At 35.0% G+C, this 24,351-nt stretch overlaps 1 protein-coding gene across 6 annotated transcripts; it reads right to left on the reverse strand.

The window, feature by feature from the left end:
- Positions 1–6,844: 6,844 nt before the first annotated feature.
- LOC122020097 (zinc finger CCCH domain-containing protein 13-like) lies at positions 6,845–23,456 on the reverse strand. Of its 6 annotated transcripts, none has more exons than XM_042577856.1 (12): positions 23,162–23,301; positions 21,386–21,890; positions 21,034–21,171; positions 20,795–20,828; positions 20,011–20,152; positions 19,866–19,922; positions 9,753–9,850; positions 9,574–9,645; positions 9,210–9,328; positions 8,286–8,491; positions 7,728–7,970; positions 6,845–7,210 (listed from the first exon to the last, which is right to left on the reverse strand). In XM_042577856.1, exons 2-12 carry the CDS (start codon positions 21,387–21,389, stop codon positions 7,115–7,117), a joined length of 1,209 nt encoding a protein of 402 aa, XP_042433790.1. In that variant the 5' UTR covers positions 21,390–21,890; positions 23,162–23,301; the 3' UTR covers positions 6,845–7,114. The 6 variants fall into 6 exon arrangements, with proteins under 6 accessions (XP_042433790.1, XP_042433789.1, XP_042433787.1 ...); XM_042577855.1 differs by having other exon boundaries at positions 21,386–21,911; positions 23,162–23,299; XM_042577853.1 differs by lacking the exon at positions 21,386–21,890 and having other exon boundaries at positions 7,764–7,970; positions 23,162–23,456.
- Between the last annotated feature and the right edge of the window lie 895 nt (positions 23,457–24,351).

Here is a 24,351-nt window from a genome sequence, read left to right on the forward strand (position 1 = left end):
TTAGCACTTATGAAACAAGATTCGGTGGCATGGCCGTAATACACCAACCCAGAAGGATTCAACCGTCGCCCGTGATGAGTTGTTACCAATTGATTTTCACATATAAAAGGTTTAAGTTCAAGACTGAGTTCTGTTCAAACCTATGTGAATAAGATTGGTGAACTTAGGTGAAAATTCAAACCGAAAGGTATTTTCACTAAAAGTTCATTGCAACCAAGCCTCAGGACAAGTCTTTGTTTTCGACCAAAATAATTTGAATTAGTGGAGGATTGTTGAGTTCTGTGTTTTTATTTCAAACTATTTTTCATGGTTTTTTCTTGTTGTTCTAGTAATGCATATATGTATGCATTTAGTCCCACATTGCTAAGCTAAGAAGATTGGAAGACCTTATATATGGAGCCCTTCCATGCTTGCTTAGCAAAGTTAAGGGGACCTACATGCATGCGCGGGTCGAGCCCAAATCAGGTGGTTTCGGGGGGTTTGAGCCGGAAATCCATAAACCGGGCACGACACACGCGATCATCGCGCGCAGGGGAGTGCAAATCCCCAGCTCGTGGGCCTCATGCTTGCAGACGGCCTGGTTTGTTTTTGGTTTGGTTTGGTTTGGTTCTGTCCCTTGCACGTGAGGAAGCGACGCACGGTTTGGTTCTGTCCAGCGCGTGAGGGAACCAACGCTTTAGTTCACTGGCGAAGCAGTATACCGCATGTGAGGGAATCGACGCTTTTGTTCGCTGGCAAAGCAGTGCTTACTGCTTCGTAGTGAATAAATGTTGTGCCTCTGTTCCTCGTACTAAAGCTCTCGAACAGTCTGCTCTTCTCCTTCTTCCCTCTCTGTGTGTGCGTACGCTGTCCTGAGGCTTGGTTCTGCGATATGAGGTTGAGTCCGAGTGCGACGTTCGTCTTGGAGTGCACCTACGGACGACGCGAGTGGTTGTCGGATCTTGAGAGAATTTTGTCGGAGAGCTTCTGCACCGTGAGTGGTAATAAATTCTCTAAAGACAGACGACAAGATAACAATTTCTGAATCTTACTCTTTTATTTACCTGTTTATTACATGCTTGTTATTTTGGTGCAAATATATTTCCGTGTTAGTGCTCTCCTACAACAACAGATAAGAGGATTAGTGGGATGCAATGGCTCCCACCTATTAACAGGTAAGGAAACATTACTCCTATCAATGTAAAAATTAGATTAGGGACTGATTCAATTTTTACGGACTAGAGGATCTCATCCCCTAATATATATCTATCTTTTAGTTAAATCTCGTGAATGAAGCAAGAAAGTCATTTTATATTTTATTACAAATATCAATATTGTTCCGTAATAATAATAAATATAAGTTAAAAAATTTCCGTTACTCTACGCTTGATATCAAAAATTGTTCATAGAAAGTAATTTTCTTTTATAAGATTTTCTCTTTAATAAATTTCATTTCATTTTATTCTTTATAATAATATATTGTGTATATATTTATTCTCTGTCATATTATTTTTCTATTAAAAAATTTAAAATTTGCGTAATCTAATACGTTATATCATTTAAGTTATATCATTTAAGATTAATTAGACCCGCTAAAAAAAATTAAATTGTGTTATATAATTAATTGTTAAAGTTATTAAAATTAATTTTAATCTGTGTATATTAATTTCAAATGTTATGGTCGTAAATTATTAATTTCATTGAATATTTAAATTATGTACTTTTCTTTCTGACAACAAATTATCAAATCACTTATGAAGCCATGCACATAGGCACACTAAAGTTAGATCTTTCTACTAACTCAGTTCCATAATTTTTTTGTCCATTTTCATTCGAGATTTCGAGATCTGATTCTTCCTGTCTTGAAAACAAAAATACTAAATATTTCCTGATCTAATTTTATCGTCTCATTTTCCTTATATCTGTGAGAGAAGAAGACCGAAGATGAGTTTTGCTTCCGGATCTAGCAACAAGATGACATTTTTTTGAATCTGCCTTCCGATTTCTTGTTTTGCCTGACCTTATTTTGATCGGGCGACGAATTTTATCTACCTGAAAGCTACCCTCATGAGTATCCGGCCAGTAGGAGAAATCCTACCAGCTGTTGGTGAAACGAACTTCATTTCAACTACTACAGTTTCTCATTTTGCCGCCCTCAGATAGAATCAAGGACCGCGCTAATTAAGAATCTAGGAGAGCTCTCCATGGAAGGCGGAGGAGAAGGCTGAGCTGTAGTCCAGGATTGTCATGCTGTACATCCGTCTCTGACTCGCCAACTAAATGATATGATTTGTCTGGAAATTCGGTCACTGCAGAAAATCACAGTAATGATATATAATTTTTCCTTTTTGGGTCTCGCAAATTCTTCTGAGCGCTGAATGAGAAGTAGCCATTTGCTAAAGTTTTAATTCTTAGTATCATCACTTAGCTTTCATTGTACATGAAAGTTAAGGTTTCATATAGTGTGTCATTCACCGCGTTAAGTATCGTAAGAAACACCATCACCCACAATTTATAGATCGTGATTCTAAGTAGAATTAATTTAGGATTAGAATTAAATCATCAGGATTAGATCGTAAAATCAAACGATTCTATCAAAAAATTTTAAAATTTTATAATACATGATTAATAATTAGAAAATATATATATATATAACTTATATACATATAAATAGATTATTAATTATATATATATATATATATATATATATATATATATATATATATATATACCGTTTACCCTCAAAATATCATATTACATTATTATTTGTACAAATAGAAATTAACTAATTTAACTATCATTTTTATACAAGTAACACACAATAATATTTATATTTTTATATCATAAAATAAAATAATATAAAATTTTATTAACATAATAATAATAATAATAATCTCAAAAATACTCCCTTAATTTACTAGATTAAATTTAAAGACAAACAAAACAAAGTACCTAACAGATTGTATTCTTTGATTTGAATATAAATGTTAAAAATAATCTTTTAAAGACCTATTGATTCCGTAGAATACTACACAATAGATATCAAAAAATTTGTTATTTTGAAGAAAAAATGACAGAATATTATTGATAAAAAAATAACTCAAGAATAATTAAATAAATATATAATAGGCTCAAAATACTAACTCTTGCAAAAGATAAAAAAAAATAATAAAAAAGATAATATTTCGAGCCTCCAAATATACTTTAAATGATAATGTTTAGGTTTAAAATTGGACAATCAAGGATAAACTTTGAAAGTAATTATCCATCTATGAACAGCTTTGATTTGATATAATAGATCCCGTGATTTAATCCGAATAAAACATTATAACCTCTTAAAAAATTTTATCAATCTATTCTATTATGATCATGTTAAGAAATTCTATTTCAATCCTATCATTCTACCGATCTTATTCTGATTTCAAAGTAAAAATTGATTCTGGATATTTGTACTTTCAGATAATACGATCGTACAATTCTATAATCTTACTCTCCAGAACTATAATTTTACAGACTACACCCTCACCTACATATAAAATAGCTTTTAATTACTTTTCCTGTTATGAATAATATTGATTTAGAAAAGAAGAGAAAGTTAAGAATAGTACGAGCTGCATGCATTGTCCCTTGCATGTACGTACTGCAAAATCTACTTATATTTTATTATAAGACGTTTTCAATATCATTTATAATATATATTCCATTAACTATGCCCTCACCTACATATAAAATAGCTTTTAATTACCTTTTTTGTTATGAATAATGATTTAGAAAGAGGATAGAGTTTAGTACGAGCTGCATGCATTGTCACTTGCATGTACGTACTTCAAAATTTACTTTTATTTTATTATAAGACGTTTTCAATATCATTTATAAGATATATTCCATTCTTCCCTTTGATAAAGTTATCGTTCTTATTGTGAGCAGATTATACTGACTTCTACAGACATATTGTTTTTAATATTTTTATAATCTTGGATTAGTACCTCAATAATATATCACATAATTTTATTTAAATTGTATTAAGATATGAGATCATTTAAGTTTTGCATAGTTGTAATCAGGATTTAGATTGAGTTTGAATTAGGTTCGAATTGTCTTAATCAATTTAATTGTTCATTTCATCTCAAAGCATAAAGTTCGTCATATATTAAATCAAAGTTTTATTTTAGACTAATTGAATAAGAGTTTCTTGAATTAGTTTTCAGGTACTGGTGAGACATAGGGATATCGAAACAATGACCACTTCTTAAGATAAAACTAACATAAGAATCTAGCACTAAATCAACCTTAATACAACTCCTTGGTCTAACTGGATTGGAGTGGGGTGAGTTAACTTCTGTTAGTTTTACTTGACTAGATGCACTACATAAGATACTTCATACTCAGTCTAGATATGCATTTAACCAAGTTTTCTTAGTTACTATCAGCTCAACTCGCTCTGAACTAAATTATAGGATCAAACTCGATGCTAGATGGAATTGAATAGCTTTATAAATTTTACGAACAAATAATAATTAAAACAATTGAATCATTAGAGTAGCATAGCGGAAATAAAAATTACTTAAACTGATTCAATCAAGTATACCAAAGTAATGTTAGCATACAAAACACTTAACAACTAAGCATTCAAATAGTTAATCAACCAAATCATAAATATAAACATATGTAGCTATTATAAAAATATGATTCTTATTTTTAATTTTTCTTTTCCAAAAAGTCTCTGGAGGTGAGAAAATCTTAAAGAAAAAGATTCTAAAAAGTTAACCACAAATAGAATAAAAATAGCAACACAAAAACAAATGAAAATGTTATTCTTGATGTTGCTGATCAAAAATGAAGCGCAAATTGTAACGTATCACAACACAAAAGGTGAGAGAGCACAAGAGCATGAGCACAAGAGATTGAGTGTTTCACTTGTGAATTGGAGATCTTTAAGTTCTACCTCAAAGCTTTTTTATAGGCCTTCTCTAGTCATTTGGAACCTCCCCGATCGCCTAGATAGGTACTGACGTACTATAACTTTTATCTTTTAGATAACATTAATAAAGCTCTCTAATCGCCTGTAGAGGGGTCAAAATTAATCTTGACCTGACTCACTCGAATTGCTAGATAACGTCGTCTCCAGGTCATTTGGAAGTCATTCTAGTCGCCCATATGCTCTGATCATCCTGACCCAGATACGATCGTCTGGACCCTCCAACTTCACTTGTCGAGAATTATCACCATCTAGTCCCCCCGAACTCCCTCTAGTCATTTAGAACTCGTCTGGAACTATAAAACATTACTTTCCAACAATTGTTACACGTAATAAGTAGGATGCAAATGTAAAATTACTCGTACTTACTTTAGGTCTAAACACTCAGCTCCCGGTTGACTCATCTAGACATAGTTGTCAAGCTACAATTCTCAGTTGATTCCACTTGAATTTGTCCACCAAGCTTCAATTTCCAGCTTATTCCACTTAGTCTTATTCACCAAGCTTCAGCTCTCAAACTTGATGTTGTACCGAAAAACTTAAAGCGAAGACTTCACAATGCTAACATATGGATTTTACTTAGTATCCACTTTCTTGAAGTGATTAGTATATCCAAGGATCCACTCTTCACACTCACAACTCCAATATGAATATCTTATGCTTGGAAACTTTCTGAAGGTGAAGAAACCTCATACAATCTTGAGTACAAGAAATACAAATAAGAAAACAAGAAAGAAAATACGAAATACAATTGAACATGAATTTACAACATGAACCTTGCTTTGCTTGTTCTTTTCTTGCTTTGGATTACCTCTTGATGGTAGGAAATGAAGCAGCACTTGTCTCCTAAACACCCAAGAACCGACTTCTTAAATGTCCACAAATTCTCCCTATGGATCGTCCTATTAAAAGTAATGTTAGAATCGTCTCTATGGATTGATACAATTAATTAATAGGTATTGAGATCAATTTTCAATAGATATAAAATATTTCATTGGGTATCTGATCTCTCTCATATAAAAGGTTATTGTGTTAGGATAAAATATTCCCATAATTTCTCTCTGTATCTAATAGAGGGGTCAATAATATTAGACCGCCTGAGAGGAGTATTATCACCTTTTTACACCAAAAGTAATTTTAGAATCGAGTTAATTTAACACTAGGTCATGTGCTTTGTGCAACTAATTAATCTGTCAATCAATCGAACACTTGTGCAACTAAATTGATTAATGACGAAATTGATTAGTTGTTCTTTTTGCAACTAATTGACTCGATAAAATTAAATCTTTACTCAAAGATCTTTGAGGCAAAGACCACTTGCTCCAAGATGTCTTTTGCTCCTCAAAATAAATGAAAATCGAGTCTAATTATATGGACACTATGACACCTTGCGCTTTCATATGCATATGAGTCATTACCTCGACATGGCCTTGGTCAAATTGGACGAAAAGTTCCAAGTGACTCCCTTCTAATGGCACTGAATGAATATCCATTAACTCTGATATAATTAAAGTTCAATTTAATTTGACTTTAATTAACTTTTTTTTGTTAGAGGTGAAGTAAACATGCAAAGAGAGAATAACTACTAAGGGCTACTTCTTCACAAATTGCAAGAGTTTAAAGTTCATCGCAAGATTTTGCTCTCCAGGAAGATGATTGTAGCCCTGACCTTTGGGAATTCCTCAATGACAACCAAGTTTAGTTGAGTAGAAATAATGCTTCCCATTAACTGATTGTTAAGAGAAATATTTAGCAGTTCAGACAATTAAATTTGACGTATCAAGAAAACGCTGATAACACTAGAACATCAGAAGGTTAATTGATGTTGATGGGTTAAATTTTTTTTGACAAGTCACGGTATTGTTATTTGTTTAAGAAACGTCAGCATTTACTGTCATAATATAACTTTATAAAACATGGTGGGAAAGGCGATTCGCCTAGCTCCTCAGCCAGCCCATTCCCATAATATAGCAAAGAGAGGATACAAATAACAACAATATTCAACAAGTCATTTCAGCCCTAGGAATAACACAATTTGTACTTCTGTAGCCAAAACTATTTCCTGACTAATGACCAGTGCACAGAGAGGAATCAAGAAAGAAACGAAAAAAGGGATTGCAAGGCAGCAAACAGCTTCATCGTCGACTGAGCATATCATCATACCTGTTCGATATCCACCTCGCTGTTGATGTCAATGTCTAACATTTCAGAATCCACCTTTTCCACATCAATCTCATCATCGTCACCCTGGTACTGGAAAAGGGTAATGAGAGTATCAGAATGACACACATGAACATTTAAAATACTAAAATAAATGAGTTGACAGTTATTTTGATGCATAACTTGGAGGGAGAAGTGGAGGCAAGAGACAAATAGTAGTACATTGAATATTTTGTGACATTTCCTCTCCTGTTCCCCTTCTTATCCTTCCATCCAAGTAAACCAAGCCTTAGCATTAAATCAACAGACAGTCGGATAACTTTGGTGCCCAAACAACACGTGCAAAGGAAAGAGGTTCTGAAGGTCACTAGCATGATTAAGTTTGAGAGGGTGCAGTGAAATTTTTATAAGTGAAATTGTGAACTATAGGAAGGCCTATTGGAATACTTTGTGACAATTCCATCCAAGTTAACGAACAATATCATCATCAAGCCATGTTATCCCCAAGTATTTGAGGATGGTTTCATTAGGTGTCAACAGCCACTCAGCCAGCATTAAAAAAGTCTAATGTTTACTCAAAATTTCTAACTATATGAGGATAGATCTTAACCATTGGTATATCAAGCACAGAGGTTTGCACTACCACCTGCTTGTATGCATTTTGAGTAGCCTGAGGTGGTGGAGGTATACAAGTACTCTTGGTTGAACGATCTGCATCATCTGTCTCATTGACTGCAAAAGTTTCTGCAGCTTCATGTTTCTCATCAAACTCATTGGCTTCTAGCAATTCATCAATCGCATGAGCAGCCATACCAGTCAAAGGCAAGCTGTGACGCACTTCCAAACCCTTACCCTGTTGGTTATGGACGTTGCTTAAGAATCTTAAATGAATAAGAGGCAAACTTCAACGACATTTAGAGATATATACATATGTATACATGTTAAAAAACACAAGGCATTTAGTTCAGTTCAACATATACCTTTGGCAATAGACAATCAGAATAATTTAAAAAAATCCTAAAGATATCTAGTCTGATTATTGAAACTTACCCATTTATATGCTACGAAACTACATTCATATATCAACGCAATTGTGCTAGAAGGGTCAATAAAATTTAAATGCATTAGGAACGTAAGGAAAAAGGACACAGGAAAAATTCCATCTGACCTTATCCAAAGATCCAATGCTAGAAGCATTTCTTCCTTGTTTGTGATTGTAATCTTCCACTTGTGACGTATTTCTTTTTAGGATTGCTTTCATTGTTTCAATTCTTTTGATGGTAGTTTCTGACATAGGTGCAGGTCTTTCAGACCTCTGTGATTTCTCTGATCTGAAAGGTGCCTCAAAATCTCTCTCCCTCTTTCTTGAATTACCTGCAACAATAGAGTAATTACACCAACATAATAAAAATATGCTGCGTACTGAGAGCTTCAGTTATTATAGAATGTTCTCTGGAAGATGCATTCTGCAGTCTAGAATAAAGATGCAGCTGAACATAATTTTTCCTAAACTGTAATTGATTAAATCATAATATATAAAGACTCAGATAATAGTTAATGAATTAGGAAAACTATGTATTTTGTAATCCATTCAAAATCTAAATTGTGCACAGATAACTACTATATATAGTATAATCCATGATTTCTAATCTCTATTGCGCAATGATGAGGCTAGGCACAGAATAAGTTTGTACTAGTACAGAAGGCTCAGGTAACAAATCAAGTTTATCATCTAATATAAATTAGCATTAAACCATGCACAACCCAAACACCCCAGCAGGATGGATTGAATCAATGCAAGTAGATTCGATTATCAAAGTGATAATATTGTCAACGCCAGCATTTAATGATTCAAGAGGGCCCCCCCACCCCAGTTGTATATTAATCGCCAGAACAATTTAAGATTGCTCAACCTTCCATTAAGAAGAGGAAGACAAGACATTAAATTTAGACAGTTCAAAACTTCTTCCATCATAACTTATCATCAAATTACCAATTTCTACTTATTTGCTAGTAGCTGGATATTTAAATTGTCTCTTCTCGACTAATAAAACCATATTTAGAAGATCATTGTTCCTTGAGCTTATTTTACCATCAGCATTAGGATCCCCGTCACTGATAATATTAGCACTTGGATCATCTTCATAGGCATTAAGTTTTAAGGTGTCTGAACTAAATTGATCTCCAATCTTCTGCAGACGAGTCTGTGACCTGTAAACAGATAAAAGTTCCAAAATCACATCTGAATGCTCAAAAGGTTCAAAAAATATTTGAAAGCAAGGCAACCAGTTAAGTGCTAGATCCTAATCACTGAAGCATAAGTCGGACCCTTGAACATGAAAAACCTAGGAATACAGTTTAAAGACAATACCATGTCTAAAAGTTTTCAAAATGAAAACGGGGTAAAAGCAATGAGAACTAATAGCAACATTTATTGCTCTAAAAATAATACTTGCCGTTTTAACTCCTCCTGTGCTTTTATATAACGTCCATGAGCTCTGATGAACTTTTTTATTTTTGAAGTGATCCTGCATCACCATTAAAAAAAAGAAGAAAAACATTAAAGATATATATACTTCAAAATTATGAAGAATATATGATATGATTAAGCACCAGATCTAGGAATATTTATAACCTTTTGTAATCTTCTTGTTCTTTATTAAGTTGGGATTCAAGATCCTCCATTCGAGTAGAAAGCTTGTGAGCTTCATTGATTTTCTCATCCAACAAGCTCTGTAGAGGAAAAGTCAAGAACAAAAGTGTATCACCTTCATAAATATATAAATGGAGAAAGGAATTCACATCTGGTAGGAGTAGAGCTAATTGGATTAGTGATGGAAATTATGAGAAACTAACTAGAAACCTCATTGTAGAAACCCAGTGGGAAAAATGCAAATGTTGACATTAATCAAGGTTCAAATATCGTTGCATTTATTACGTTTTAAGAAATCATTATAATACACTTCATCTTGGATTCCCATGCCAGTGGGAATCTCTTTCAATGGTGGAGGAAGTCCACAATGCAAATGGTGCTTAGTTACCATAATGAATTTGGATGAACCCACTATTACTATGGACAGTGTATATGAATAAACACACCAAAACTGCATATGCTACTAACTAATTGAATGGACAAGCTTTGTATGCTCATTCTAAATATCCTTACGTGTTTTGAATTATATTATTTGGTGCCCTAAATTACATTAAAAAAACAACTCCACTATGCACTGCACATCATGCTGATTGTTTCTTAAAAAATAATAACATTTCAGATGGCAACGACTTATGATCATGCACGGTAAGCAAACTGGAAACCATTAGTTTTTTTAAGGTGTTTCTAACTTGACCTTCACAATATTCATTTCATTAGAAATGGCCAGAATATAAAGATAAAAACAGAAACGATTCAGCTTATATCACAATAGCATAGAAGAGTAACTCAGGCATTTTCAACAACAAAAAACAATTACCAACGGCAATGTACAAAATCACTCCTGCTAAGATGGAGATCATTTACTATGATTGAGTGTCTTACAAAGGGTGGTTTTCGGATTCTGTTATGAAGGTACTGTATGCCCCAAAAGCACATATTAACTTGTCGATATATGAAAACTGAAAGCAAAATATTCCCCAAATCATTCTCCAAATGCAGAAGGAACGTGCATTCCTCAAATAACTTCTTCACATTTTTGGCTTATTATTGTGGCTTATTATTAAACCAAATTTAATTGTTTTACACACAACTAGAGATGTTGAGCACATGATTTATAGATAATTAAACTAGAAAAAGAACTGATAGTGCTTAGTGTACACATTTAATTTGATGAATAATGGATTGATATGTGAATGAAAGTGTTTTTTTGGCAGAAAAGACTGAAATTGATATAACGTCTAGAGGAATGTTATAATGAATTTGATGATATGAATCCCTCAGCTAAAAATGATATGATATCCAGAATTTTGCCCAATGGTTCCAAAATAAAATTAAATGTGGGGAATATGCAAAACATCTCTAGTCGTGTGTAAAACAATTAAATTTGGTTTAATAATAAGCCACAATAATAAGCCAAAAATGTGAAGAAGTTATTGAGGAATGCACATTCCTTCTGCATTTGGAGAATGATTTGGGGAATATTTTACTTTCAGTTTTCATATACCGACAAGTTAATATGTGCTTTTGGGGCATACAGTACCTTCATAGAATCCAAAAACCACCCTTTGTATGACACTCAATCATAGTAAATATTCTCCATCTCAGCTAAAAATGATATGATATCCAGAAATTGAACTAGGATCGGCCTTAAAAATTTAGAAATTTTTTTCAGGATCTAATGAACTATTTAATCTAAATGCGAGGTTCTGTTTTGAGGGATGCGACCATGATTATACTTTTTTAAAAAACACCATCCTGCTCACCAAATTATGAAGATGTTTCTCTGCACTTCATGCTTTGGCTACTGCCAAGTGTCACCAACCTAGGTCTTATCTATGTTTGTTATTCATTATGTGATAAGGTGTGCAATATTTTCTCTTGATAGTTAACAATTATTAAAATATACTCCTCTGGAGGCAATCATTGATAAGTAATTTTTGGGCAATCATCACTAATATACCACATACGCCATGTGTAATGATCGAATTGTAAGTCACATATATTAACTTCTTAATACTTACTAGGTAATCCGTAACCGCCAAATTTCAGGCTCGAAAAACACCATTTAGACCTTTTCAGATGATCCGAACATCTTTTTCTATTTTTAATAATTTCCATTTTTATGGTACTATGAGTTAGGGTTTGCCTAAATAAACGTCCTATTTAGCTGTTTGAAGAATTATCCTCTATTATTAGTAAAGTTCCTTTTTGGTTCCTTTTTTGGTAAAACCTAGAAAACGACAAGTTTCTCTTTACTTTTCAATGATTTCTATTCTTACCTTCTCCATAATCCCCCCTTCTTATCAGTCCGCAAAATAATTGTTATCTTAGAGTCATAGTCCAAATTGAACCATGTGGATAGAATAGTGGCCTTTAACGAAGGAGGCGGTCAAGGATGAGCACATGCTTGGCGGAAATCTTGAAGAGCGAACCCTAAATGGTGAAAGTCTTCGAGGAGAGGAGTGACCTCGATTGACCGGATGCTTGAGGGAGACCCAAAGCAGGTCGTGACTGGATGTTTAAGAGGCCCGGAGCAGGTCAAAAGTGATCAAATGCTTGAGGGGAGACCTGGACAATGAGAATAATGGTGGTTCCTCATTTAAGAGGAAGATTATTAAGAATACAATCAAAGTCCCAGATTGGAAATATATATAAAAGATTATGGGTTTAAAAGATGGAAGAAATCTTCATTGGTATAAGGCCTTTTGGGAAGATTTCAACAACAAATCCATGAACACTCATGCTCAAAGTAGACAATATCATACTATTATAGGGAGATGCGAATTCTTTTAGTCATAGCAAGTGGTATCAGGGAGACAAATACCAACTGATGCTCGGATAGAATAGTGATTATCCGGGGGAATTGAGGAGAAGGCAAGAAGGGAAATCGCCGAAAAGCAAAGAGAAATTCATTATTCTCTAGGTTTTGCCAAAAAAAGTAAAACTTTATTAATAATAGAGGATAATCCCTCAAATAGCTAAACAGGACGCTTATATAGACAAACCCTTTACCACCAAGTTTTGGGCACGGAAAACACCATTTATGACCTTTTCGAAGAATCTGAACATCTATATTCTATTTTTAGTCATTTTTATTTTTATAGTATTTAGGGTATTTTTGATATGTCGGGTATTTATTGATTAGGGTTTGTCTATATAAACATTATGTTTCGCTATTTGAGGGATTATCCTCTATTACTAATAAAATTTCTTTTTTGGTAAAACCTAGAGAACGGCGGATTTCTCTTTGCTTTTCAGCGATTTCTCTTCTTGCCTTCTCAATTCTCCCTTCTCGTTAGGCCGCAGGATAATCACTATCCTACCCAGCATCAATAGATATCAAAGCAAATTAGATCCAATGGAAGGTGGTCGTGGTCGCAACTTCCAATTGAGAAAGCCGAGCATCATAGCGTTCAGGATATGATGACGACAATTGAGGTTTTACAGAGCAAGTCGCAGATTTAACCCAACATCTAGCCGCGTGAAATCTTGAAGATCGTGAAATCTCAGATCATGGATCTGAGTCTATCTTTGAGAACCCATATTACCATCATAATATATACCAGGAATGCAGAGCTCAGGAGGAGCCTTATGGAGACCTCGATTTTTGGGTTAATCTGCCTGAATTTCTAGTACGTTACAAGCGGGGAGCTTCGTTGATTGAATCAACAAAGCTAAGGATCTTCGACTATAAGCAAGTTTCAGATTGGATGAATGTGAAACTGATTGTCATAAGACTCAAGTGTCAAGCATTGGCATGATGGGAGCGGTTGCGGCATTTATGAGATGGACAAAGCAAACCCCAAATAACTGATTAGGAGAAAATGAAGAAAATAAGGAAACACTTTCTTTCAGATACACCCAAACTTTGTTCCAACGACTTGAGACAGGACGCAAGATTGATGGACAAATATACGAATGAGTTCTACCAGTTGGCTACCCGAAACAACTTATCCAAGACAGAGAAGCAGATGGTGGCACAATACTTAGGGGGTTGCATCAGGCCTTGCAAGATATCCTCAGCCTTCATTTATTGTAGACAGTTTCAGAGATCTACCAACATGCGCTGGCGATTGAAAAGCAACAGAATCAAAAATCAGTGGGTAGAGGAGACCAAAGCAGTCGGCTAGTTCGCCCTCAGAATTCTCGTCCTTCAGAGTAGCAATAGTCACCACAAGTTAATTTTAAGGCCCCTTTCAGGCGTTATCGTTGAGGTGAATAGAGGCATAGGGCAAACAAATACAGAAAACCTGCTCCTACTAATTCCTTGACTCCCAAGGGTGATTAAGGGGATGAGTGGTTGAGAACCAATATTGTTTACACTGCCTACACCGTTGCGGATAAAGTATGATCACCGACAACGATAGTTGTGAGAACATAGTCTCCAAAAAGATCGTCAAGAAATTATGGTTGAAAAAGGAAAGTCATCCTAAGTCGTATAAGTTATCATGGTTGAATAAAATATTGAGGTAACACTAGACAGGCGATGCCTTATACTTTTTCAATTGGCAGCAAATATTTTGATAGCGTTTGGTGTGATGTGATCATGGATGCATGTTATGGGCGATCTTGGCAATATGACTGCAACATTATCCACGATAGATGGAAAAATACTTATACCCTTCACATCAAAGGAAAGAAGATTGTGTTGGTGTCGGGCAAGAAAAAACCACTCTAGTTTCGATAACCAGAACTACTAATCTGTTTTCTATATTCAGGTTTTTAGATGAAATGGAGCATGAAAACGTTGTCTATGTTGTGCTACCTTGCCAAAATGATGTCATAGCCATAGACACTTTCTTGCTAGCCAAAGTATAGGAGCTGCTAGTGGAATTTGCCGAATTGATGCCAGGAGATCTTCCTGCTAGGCTGCCACTTATGAGAAATATCTAACATCAGATTGATCTTCTTTCAGGGTCGAGTTTGTCTAATCGACCAATATATCATCTTAGTCCTAAGGAAGCTGACAAATTACCGTATCTGGTGGTGGAGTTGTTGGAAAAGGGTCATATCCGTGAAAGCATGAGCTCATGTGCAGTTCCTACCTACTAGTCCCAAAGAAGGATGACTCATGGCATATGTGTTAACAGCTGAGTCATCAACAAGATTACTATGAAGTACAAGTTTTTAATTCCCCGTTTGGACGACATGTTGGATTAGTTATTTGATTCTACGGTCTTCTCAAAAAATTGACTAAGATATCGCCATATCAGAATAAGACTAGGAGATAAATGGAAGACAACATTTAAGACAAAACATGGGTTATATGAGTAGATGGTAATGCCTTTTGAATTGTCCAATACACCCAACACATTCCTTAGGTTTATGCATTAGATCTTGCTGTCTTTCATAGAAAAGTTTGTGGTAGTTTACTTGATGACATTCTCGTCTACAATCCGGCATGGGCATCACACTTCGATCTCCTCCGTGATGTTTTTGAAAGCAGAAAACAGAGTACTTATTTGTCAACAAGAAGAAGTTTTCTTACTTTACTACATTAGTAACTTTCCTTGGCTTTATTGTATCTACCAATGGTGTGTATGCTAATGAAGCAAAGATAAAGTGTTCTTATTTTATTATATCAATAACTTTCTTTGTCTTTATTGTATCTATGATGGTGTGTGCGCTGATGAAGCAAAGATAGACGCAATCTTGAAGTAGCCTCAGTCGAGGACCTTGCACGATATTAGAAGTTTTTATAGCTTGGCTTCTTTCTATCGTTGATTCATCAGAAATTTCAGCATTATATAATTGCTCCCATCACCGAGTATCTCAAGGAACGAGATTTCACGTGGTCTGAAGAAGCGGAGGACAGTTAACAAAGGCACCGATTCTGGCATTTCCTGATTTGAAATGTGTTCAAGGTTAACTGTGATCCATCCAGTAATGGTACACGGGGTGTTCTGAGTCTATATGGGCATCAAGTTGCTTTCTTCCGTGAAAATCCAAGAAGAATTATTCTACCTACGACTTGGAGTTCTATGTCATTGTTCAGTCCTTGAAGCATTAGCGTCACTACCTAATACAAGCGTTCATCACGAAACCTTAAAGTATATCAATGGTCAACACAAGCCTAGTAGGTGGCATGCTAAGTGGGAGGCTTATTTATTGGAGTTCACGTTTACGCCGAGACACCAAGCTAGGAGCCTGAACCATGTCTCAAATGCCCTAAGCCGTTGCTCTTCATTTCTTACGACCATGAATACCAAAGTTACAGACTTCGAGGTTTTTGTAGACATGTACGCAACTAACCCTTCATTTGGAAGGATAATCTAGGAGATACATGATGGTCATCGCCATGATTTTATTTGCATAATAGTTATCTGTTCGTGAATTACAGTTGTGCGTTCTTCATTAAGGCAGCAAATTATTAATAAGATTCATAATGCGGAGCACTTTAATTGTGACAAGACATTGGCTCTTATCTCTGTTCACTTTTAGTGGCCCAAGTTAACAAAGTAGCTCACTTTATAGGCCGATGCTATGTATGCCAGTGGTGTAAGAGTATTCTCACTAATGCAGGCTTGTACACTCCTTTACCTGTTCCTGAAGCTCCTTGATTCGATGTCAGCATGAATTTTGTATTAGATTACCCCCCACCCAACAAACCTCAGATTCTATTCTTTTTGTGGTTAACATGTTTTCAAAGATGAGCATTTTGTGGCTCGAGGAAGACTATGGATGCTGTTCGAATTGCCCATCTTTACTTCAAGGAGATCGTGCGGTTACATGGCATTTCTCGATCCATGATTTTAGACCATGATACCAACAATTTCCGGAAGAGCTTGTGAAAAATTAAGAACGCGATTGAACTTTAGTGTCTATCCCCTAGACAGATAGCCTGAGGTGGTGAATCAGAGTTTGAGTAAGCAAAGGGACTTGGCATTACCTCAAGCAGAGTTTGCCTACAACAGATCAAGAAACAGGACCACATGTTTGAGTCCTTTTGAGATTGTGCGGAACCCATCCGAGATTCCAGACTTAGGTCATATTCCACGTGTAGGATGATTTAGTCCTAAAGCGGATGAGATGCAGAGCATCTTTAGGGCATTCATAAGCAAGTGAAACCAGCAATTATTGAGAGCAATATCAAGTACAAGACTTGAGTTGATAGTCATCGTCGTTAAGTACTTTTTAAGGTCTGAGATTTTATATTAACTTATGATTATTTCCCTTGTCGACGAGCATAATAAGTTGAAGGATCGAAGGATTGGACCGTGTGAGATACTACAAAAGATCAACGACAATACCTACAGATTGTGTCTTCCTAGTCATTTGAAAACTTCTGATGTCTTCAATGTGACTATGGATACTAATGTTACTACTACGAACTCGAGGACGAGTTCCGGGGTGACTAGTTCAAGACTAACATAGGAGTACCGAATCTTGAACACGTCATAATTTATGACTCGGAACTCAAAATCAAACTCTGTTTGTGCTCAGGCATGCAGAATTTAGAGATTTATATTGTTACTAAATCGCAACCACCAAGTTTGGGGCCCAAAAAATACCGTTTAGGACCTTTTCGGAAGATCCGAACATCTATTTTCTATTTTTAGTAATTTCTTATTTTATGGTATTTCAAGTATTTTTGGTATGTCAAGTATTTCTGGATTAGAGTTGTTTTGTTTAGCTATGAGGGATTATCCTCTATTATTAATAAAAAAAAAATTGGTAAAATCTAGAGAGCAGCGGATTTCTCTTTTCTCTTCTTGCCTTCTCCTCAATTCTCCCTTCTCGTCAACTCGTAAGATAATCGCTATCCTGCTCGGTGTCACTCATCTTACCATTGAACTTTATACAAGACTATATAGCTATAATATCTAAATTTTTTAGACCGCATAATTACAATAATACATTGAAGGGGAGTTTTGGCGCAACGATAAAGTTGTTGCTTTGTGACCTAAAGATCACGGGTTTGAATTCTGGAAATAGCCTCTTGCAAAAAACAATGTAAGGCTTGCGTACAATGGATCCTTCGCCAAGACCCCGCATGGCGGGAGTTTCGTGCATCGGATTGCCCTTTTTTATAATTACAATAATACATTCATTGGTCTCCCTAGACTCACTCCTACAACCAACAGATTCAACTTGTCAAACAATAGAAACAATAGAAATCTCGAAACGTGTTAATTCTTTTTCTCTCATTTTGTCATTAGTTAGAACTGCAAAATTTAAAAATTCATATTATTCCCATAGCTGCTACAATAACTTTTGGTATGTGGCTTTCCCTAATTGTCTCACACACTTGAGTTATAAAGGATGGTTGGATGTATCAACACAACAACAACAACAACAACAACAACAACAACCAAGTCTTTTCCCACTAGATGGGGTCGGCTCTTTTCCCACTAGATGGGGTCGGCTGATGGTTGAATGTATCAACATCTTAAAAATTTTCCTTTCAGCCTAAGAAGCACAAAACAAATTTAGACAAGACTTTAAGCCCTTCTTCATTTTAACCATACACATCTTACAGAATTAATGATATATTAATGCAAGATATTTAAACACTTTTTATATTGCATGGTTTTCTGAATCTATATTATATATCAAGCTATTAAAAGGTGGTTCCAAGTTGTGACAGAAGACCCACTACTTAGCACCTTGGTAATAGGTGGCTGCCTCAGGAAAGACCTAGGCAGTCAGTATTAAAATTATATTAAAATAAAAAAAATATTAAATTAAAAATAGTTAATATTAATGTATAAATATATAATGTGTATATTTTTAATCAATCAAAAAAAGTTTACAATCACATAAATAAATCATTGCAGATAAAGAAGCACTAAATATGACAGCAACATAACAATTCATAATTTATATTAGAACAAAGAAAAACAACCACAAAATCTGGGTGGAAAAAGGCATTCTGAGTGTTTTCTGATTAATTATAAAAGCATAATAATTGACAACATTCCTAAAGATTCCACATTTTAGAATCCTATAAGTAGGTTCAAGAGTTTTATTACTGGATTCAGGGTGAATTTGACATGAACAGGGAAGAAAACAAAATACTCACCTTAATAGGATCTAACATAATCAAATTTATTATGTTAGATACCCAACTGTAAATTTTAGGGTCCCAATTGTCAAATTATAATAATATATAGACATATAAGTAGAGGCTACTACCTAATAGTGTGTGGGTGGGCACGCACACACACATGGTATTAAAGCCTCATTAATTACTCCATTAATCTTTACTAGGTAGCAAATCCAGCATCAAGATAGCAGACACGATCCCACTGTAATAAAACTCCAACAACGACTTGATCCATGCTAGCTTTCAACTACTAGGGAACTTGCTACACTACTTCCCTATGCAACAGTGGGGGAACACAAAAACTGCCTCTCATGATGCCACTCATATGATCTGTCAACACATGCCGGTCTGTTTTCATGGTTGCTCATAGAACCAAAGCTCTGCACACATCTGACCTAGCCCAAAAACTATGCTCATGACTTCTTCCACTTTCGTGGAGCATTTGTGGTGGCTCACGCAACCAGTACATCTACGCAATTGCAACACCTAACTGTTTGCTCCACCCACCCATTTACAATTCCTGCCTGATTTCTTCAACAAGAAGAAATGATCAAGTGAACAAAAATGACAATCTTTTGCTAACAAAACGTTGTTGGTTAACCATCCTAATCGTCCATTTCTTTAACGTGTATAAATTTATAAATAAAGCAAAATACACATTAGTCATTTCCAATGAAATACCTGTAACTCTAATACCACCAACTACAACCCAAAAATTTCAACAACAAAAATTCCAAACCGTAAAACTCAATGAGCTTTATAAATCATCTCATTGCAATTAATATGGTCTGAAGAAGTACAGAAAATAGGTTATAGCAGAGAAAAGTAACAACTATGAGAAAGGACATAGAAGAAAAATAGATATATCAGTGGATTATTAAAGGGCAGCCCGGTGCACGAAACTCCCGCCAGACGGGGTCCCGGGGAAGGATTCATTGTACGTAGCCTTCCCCGGGGTCCCGGGGAAGGATTCGAACTAGTGACCTGTACGTCACAAATAATAGAACAAACAAAAGAACAGTAATCTCAAAGATAAAACTAAATTTCACCTCAAGTTGGGATTTGTGATCATCAAGCATCTCAATATCCAACTGAAGTTGCCTTAGCTGCACGAAGTTCAATGAGGAAAAAAAACACAGTAACAAGTTACAACTTGCAATTCCTAACAGCAAAACTTGACAACATGACTAAAACCTGCTCTTCGAGATCATCTTTATCATCATAGGATGGAACCTTATCTTCCTTTTTCCTCTCTTCTGAACCATCAGAAGCTTTGAAGCTTTCAGAAAAATCACTTTCTCCATCTGTACGATGTTTCTTTCTATGCCTTCTGTCACTGTAAATTTGTATGCCACCAGCATATAATGAATGTCTGATAAAATATATAAAGTTATATCGATATATGCTAGTTGGATAATGAAAACAATAAGTTATCTAGATAGGTATACGAATGTCGCATGAGAAAGATCAATGTGCCTCAGTTAGCGATCTCATTAGTTCAAGAATAAATTTGTGAGCTTCAGCTATGGTCATTGAGAAGAGAAAATCTTCAGATAAAGAATCACAATATTTCTTGGATCAACGATGAAAACAATGAAAGGTGGCCCTTTATTGGTCCTGAGATAATCTGGTTTCATAACTTGGGCGAATAAGTTTAGATTTTATGAGAAATAGTAAATTATTCTATTTTGAACTTTAATCAGGTAGTTTATTCTATCACCTGATTATTTTAAAATGGGCCCATCTTTGTTGCATCAATTTATATAATCACCCATGTTCGTACACAATACATGTCTTCATGACTTGAATATAAATAATAGCAACTATGGAATATTAAATCATGAAAGACCTTGTTATGTACAAAGTAGTATCCTCTGAATATTACAGGACACAAGAATTAAAAGTAAAGTTTCAAAGATTAAGGAATCTATAATGCAAAAGGTTTAATAGCCTTTGATTATTTTTAAAAGAAGCTTACCTTCTCCTGATGGGTGACCTTGAAAGACTAGAGCCTACAAGTGGAATCATGAAATCATCAGAATAACCCAAAGAAAACATTTATTACAAGTAAACAAAGAACAGAAAACTATTAGGTAGAAGAAGTGCAGAAAGCTATTAGGCCAAGGATGTGCTCATGAACTAGACAGCGTAAAAACCATAGAAATTGTTTTTTCAAGAAGAAAGCAGAAATACACAGAAACTCATGATAATGCTAACCTCTATCACGGGAGATTGGTTTTTGATAGCGAAAAGAATGTTGAGCCCTTGGAACTCTGCCAGGAGATACCCTCCTATGAGGAGAATACCTTCTGTCAAGTTTATCTCTTAAGTCTGCACTTCGAAGATCACGTCGACCTGCAGATGAGGCGAAATTTTTCAAGGAAAAGAAGAAATTGCAATTGCTTTCTGATACCAAGATTGTCCGAGATTGGAGAACCAAATAATTTTATCAAGCTTACCATCCGCATGAGAAACATGATAAATTCAATAATGATTAATACTGGCTTCCCGAAAATTCCAAAGGACCATGGAACAAACAAAGTAGATGATTAAGATAATAAATCAATACCCATGCAAGGATCTTAGATCACTGAGAGTCCTTTGAATATACAATAAATAGATGATGGGAAACTTGTAATAGATCTCTTCTGGAGCAAAAGAAAACATAAGCAACTGACACTGAGATATTTCCCACTGATGAGCCATTAAGAGAAGTAAAGCGTCTTCCATCAGGTAATTGATGCTGATCTGGCTAAGAATCTCCCAACATAATCTTGCAACAAATACCTTCTATAATTGTTTAGAGGCCATCAAATAAAGACCCAAAACATGAAACCCAATCCAGAGCGCAAGAAATCAACCAAATGTTTCATATATTACTTGCTGAACCTGTTGATAATGTAGAGACTAGAGCCAGCATATATCAGTAAGTACACAACAAAATCTAGTATTTATAATCCTTCGCCTTCATTTGGTCATTATCAACACCAGAACAATCAAAAACTACCATGCACCAACTGTGAGTCTAAGAAAACCAGGATGTGGGCCAATTGCTGGAGATCCCAAAAAGCTGTCTGATAGTTAATAATTTCAACCTTTATATTGAAATATTCAATAATAAGTTCATCTGAAAATATTTTGGAAAAGAAAAACAAAAAATGTTCCATCCAGATAACTGTTCCAAGTTTTATCATTTTCCCAGTACAAGTAGCAGTGATCCTACAATGCGAGTTCAGTACAGATAGACCTAAACCTAGGAAATTGAAGTAGTAGATTAAGAATAGACTTAAATGTACAATCCAAGAATTTCTCAAAAAATGCCTTGATTATCCTGAAGAAGAATAACGTGAAACAATTATAAACCACATACTTACACTTGCAGCTGTGTACTTACATTTCCTGTACATTTAAAATAACCACTTTCCAATCTGCTGTTAACTAGCATTTCATATGTAAAATACTTGTAAAAAAAGAAGCATTTAATTAATGCAAGAGAAGCTAAGTTTCCCTAAACTATAAAACAGCAAATATTATTGGAAAATTAAAAGGTAGTAAAAAAATATGAAAGATCACAATTCATTTTCTCAATAAGTTCTATTAAACAGAATAATTAAGCATTTCAAATAAAAAAAGGTATAAAAAATAGAATTTCTAACCCATACAGAGTTGAATTTCCAATCTAATAAATTCATTCACTATATTATTTTAAAGCTGGTAGCCAAATTTAAGTAGATAATGAAGATATAAACAAAGCATAATTCAATCAAATGTCTTGACAAATTCTCAGGATTTCAATTAAATCATATGGTGGAAATTGTTTTCTCTTCAAATGCAAGGAGACATGTCTTACCAATACAGAATTCACAGCAAAGAGTGGCAACTAAAACACGTTGTCAACCAGCATCCAGCTCCATAAACTATTTAGGTGGTCTCATAATCGTTCGACCAATCATGAATAGACCAAATCTTCCGTTAAGAACATAACAACGCATACTAGCGCAACCCAATGTGAACGAATCAATTTGAAAAATTAGTGTAATTATGTAAACTGAAAGTAAATTATCCTTTCAAATTTTTTAGTAAAGAGAATATGCCAAGCAAAACTATCTCCTTTTCAAGTGCCTAAACAGGGGAAAACTCTTTTTCAAACAAGAAAATAAATAAAGGGTAAGCTGCGATATAATTTGAAACATAGAAGTCGGACCAACACAAACACCAAAGGAGCCGCCTCACCACTAAGCCTTAATCAATCGCCATAAGAAGCCAAGAACAAGTACAAGTAGCATTATCGAAAAAAATGTGAAGCAGAAAACGAGGAAGAGAAAACAAACAGACAAGCGATTACCACTGAAAGACCCGCTGAAGCGACGGAGCTCCGCCTCGCCATGGGCAAAGTTGCAGCTCTGGCGAGGGCATCGACCCCTCTGGAACAGTAAGCAGAGCTTCGTCTTGTAAAGCTTCCTCCCAAACATGGCGACCACGAAGAAGAGAGATCGAAGCACAACCGAGCAACGATTAAGTAGGAGATCGTGCAGGAAGCCGGAAGGCCGTAGACGATCGGATAGCGTAGCGAAATAAACACTCAGACAAAAGGCCACCCTCCGCCTCGGAAACCCTAGTTTCATTCCCAATTCGATGCTATAAAGTATATATTTAATGTATTTATTTTTATATAATAACAGTTAACAACATAACATATCAAACAATTTTATATTTGTAAACTTAACAAAATTAATTATTTAAAAATTCTAATTTTACCCAATTATAATAAATAATTAAGATTAATACAAGTAATTCTTCGAGTTGGATGCATAAGTTTAATTGCTTAGAGTTGCAATGCAATTCCATCACTTCGCACAGTCGAAGATAACATTTTCGGCGCCGCACAATTGAGATGGTAAGAAATAAAAGAGGTCAGATTCTCTATTCGGAAATATCTATGTTCTTGTGTCTTCATGGGATGTATTAAATTATATTTCAAAGATATCTAGTACATTATGAAAATACTATACACATTTTAATGATGGCATGCTCATTCGATCAGCAAGATGACACGGGGACAGAGTTATTTCAAGATAGAAGATCCGAATTAGAAATAAAACGGACTCTCATGCAATAAAAATTTGAATGGCAGATCGTACATTCATGATCTTAGATTGTCCATCAAGATTATATGGGCTTTCTAAATTTATTATGGTGATCGATAAAAATTTTTTTCATAAAACTAGATTAATCACCTTCAAAATTAATTGATTTGAATAGTTGGATACGTTAACAAAATACATAGAGAGATTTATCATGCTGAGCACCGGTCATGCATGCTTATGCTGCACGATTGAGTGATACGAGGTGCTCAAAAGTGATCAAAGTGTCCCAACTTGAGTCACTTCCGGGTAGAGTTATAAATGAATCGAACATTCATGAACAAGTTTGGTGTTCGACTTGGTAAAAGCTATAAGTACCCTAGATGAATTTTGATGTAATCAACCGAGTTAAATTAGGCTCCTGGGTTTTGATATATTGTCTCTAAGTATG

This window comes from Zingiber officinale, chromosome 9A (assembly GCF_018446385.1).
Source record: "Zingiber officinale cultivar Zhangliang chromosome 9A, Zo_v1.1, whole genome shotgun sequence".
NCBI classification, from domain to species: domain Eukaryota; kingdom Viridiplantae; phylum Streptophyta; class Magnoliopsida; order Zingiberales; family Zingiberaceae; genus Zingiber; species Zingiber officinale.

Coding starts and splice junctions, on each gene's coding strand:
- LOC122020097 (XM_042577851.1), bottom strand. CDS start 23,441: ATGAAACTAGGGTTTCCGAGGCGGAGGGTGGCCTTTTGTCTGAGTGTT. Junction 21,172..23,161: donor CTTCAGCGGGTCTTTCAGTG/GTAATCGCTTGT, acceptor CCTCATCTGCAG/GTCGACGTGATCTTCGAAGT. Junction 20,829..21,033: donor ACCAATCTCCCGTGATAGAG/GTTAGCATTATC, acceptor TTCCACTTGTAG/GCTCTAGTCTTTCAAGGTCA.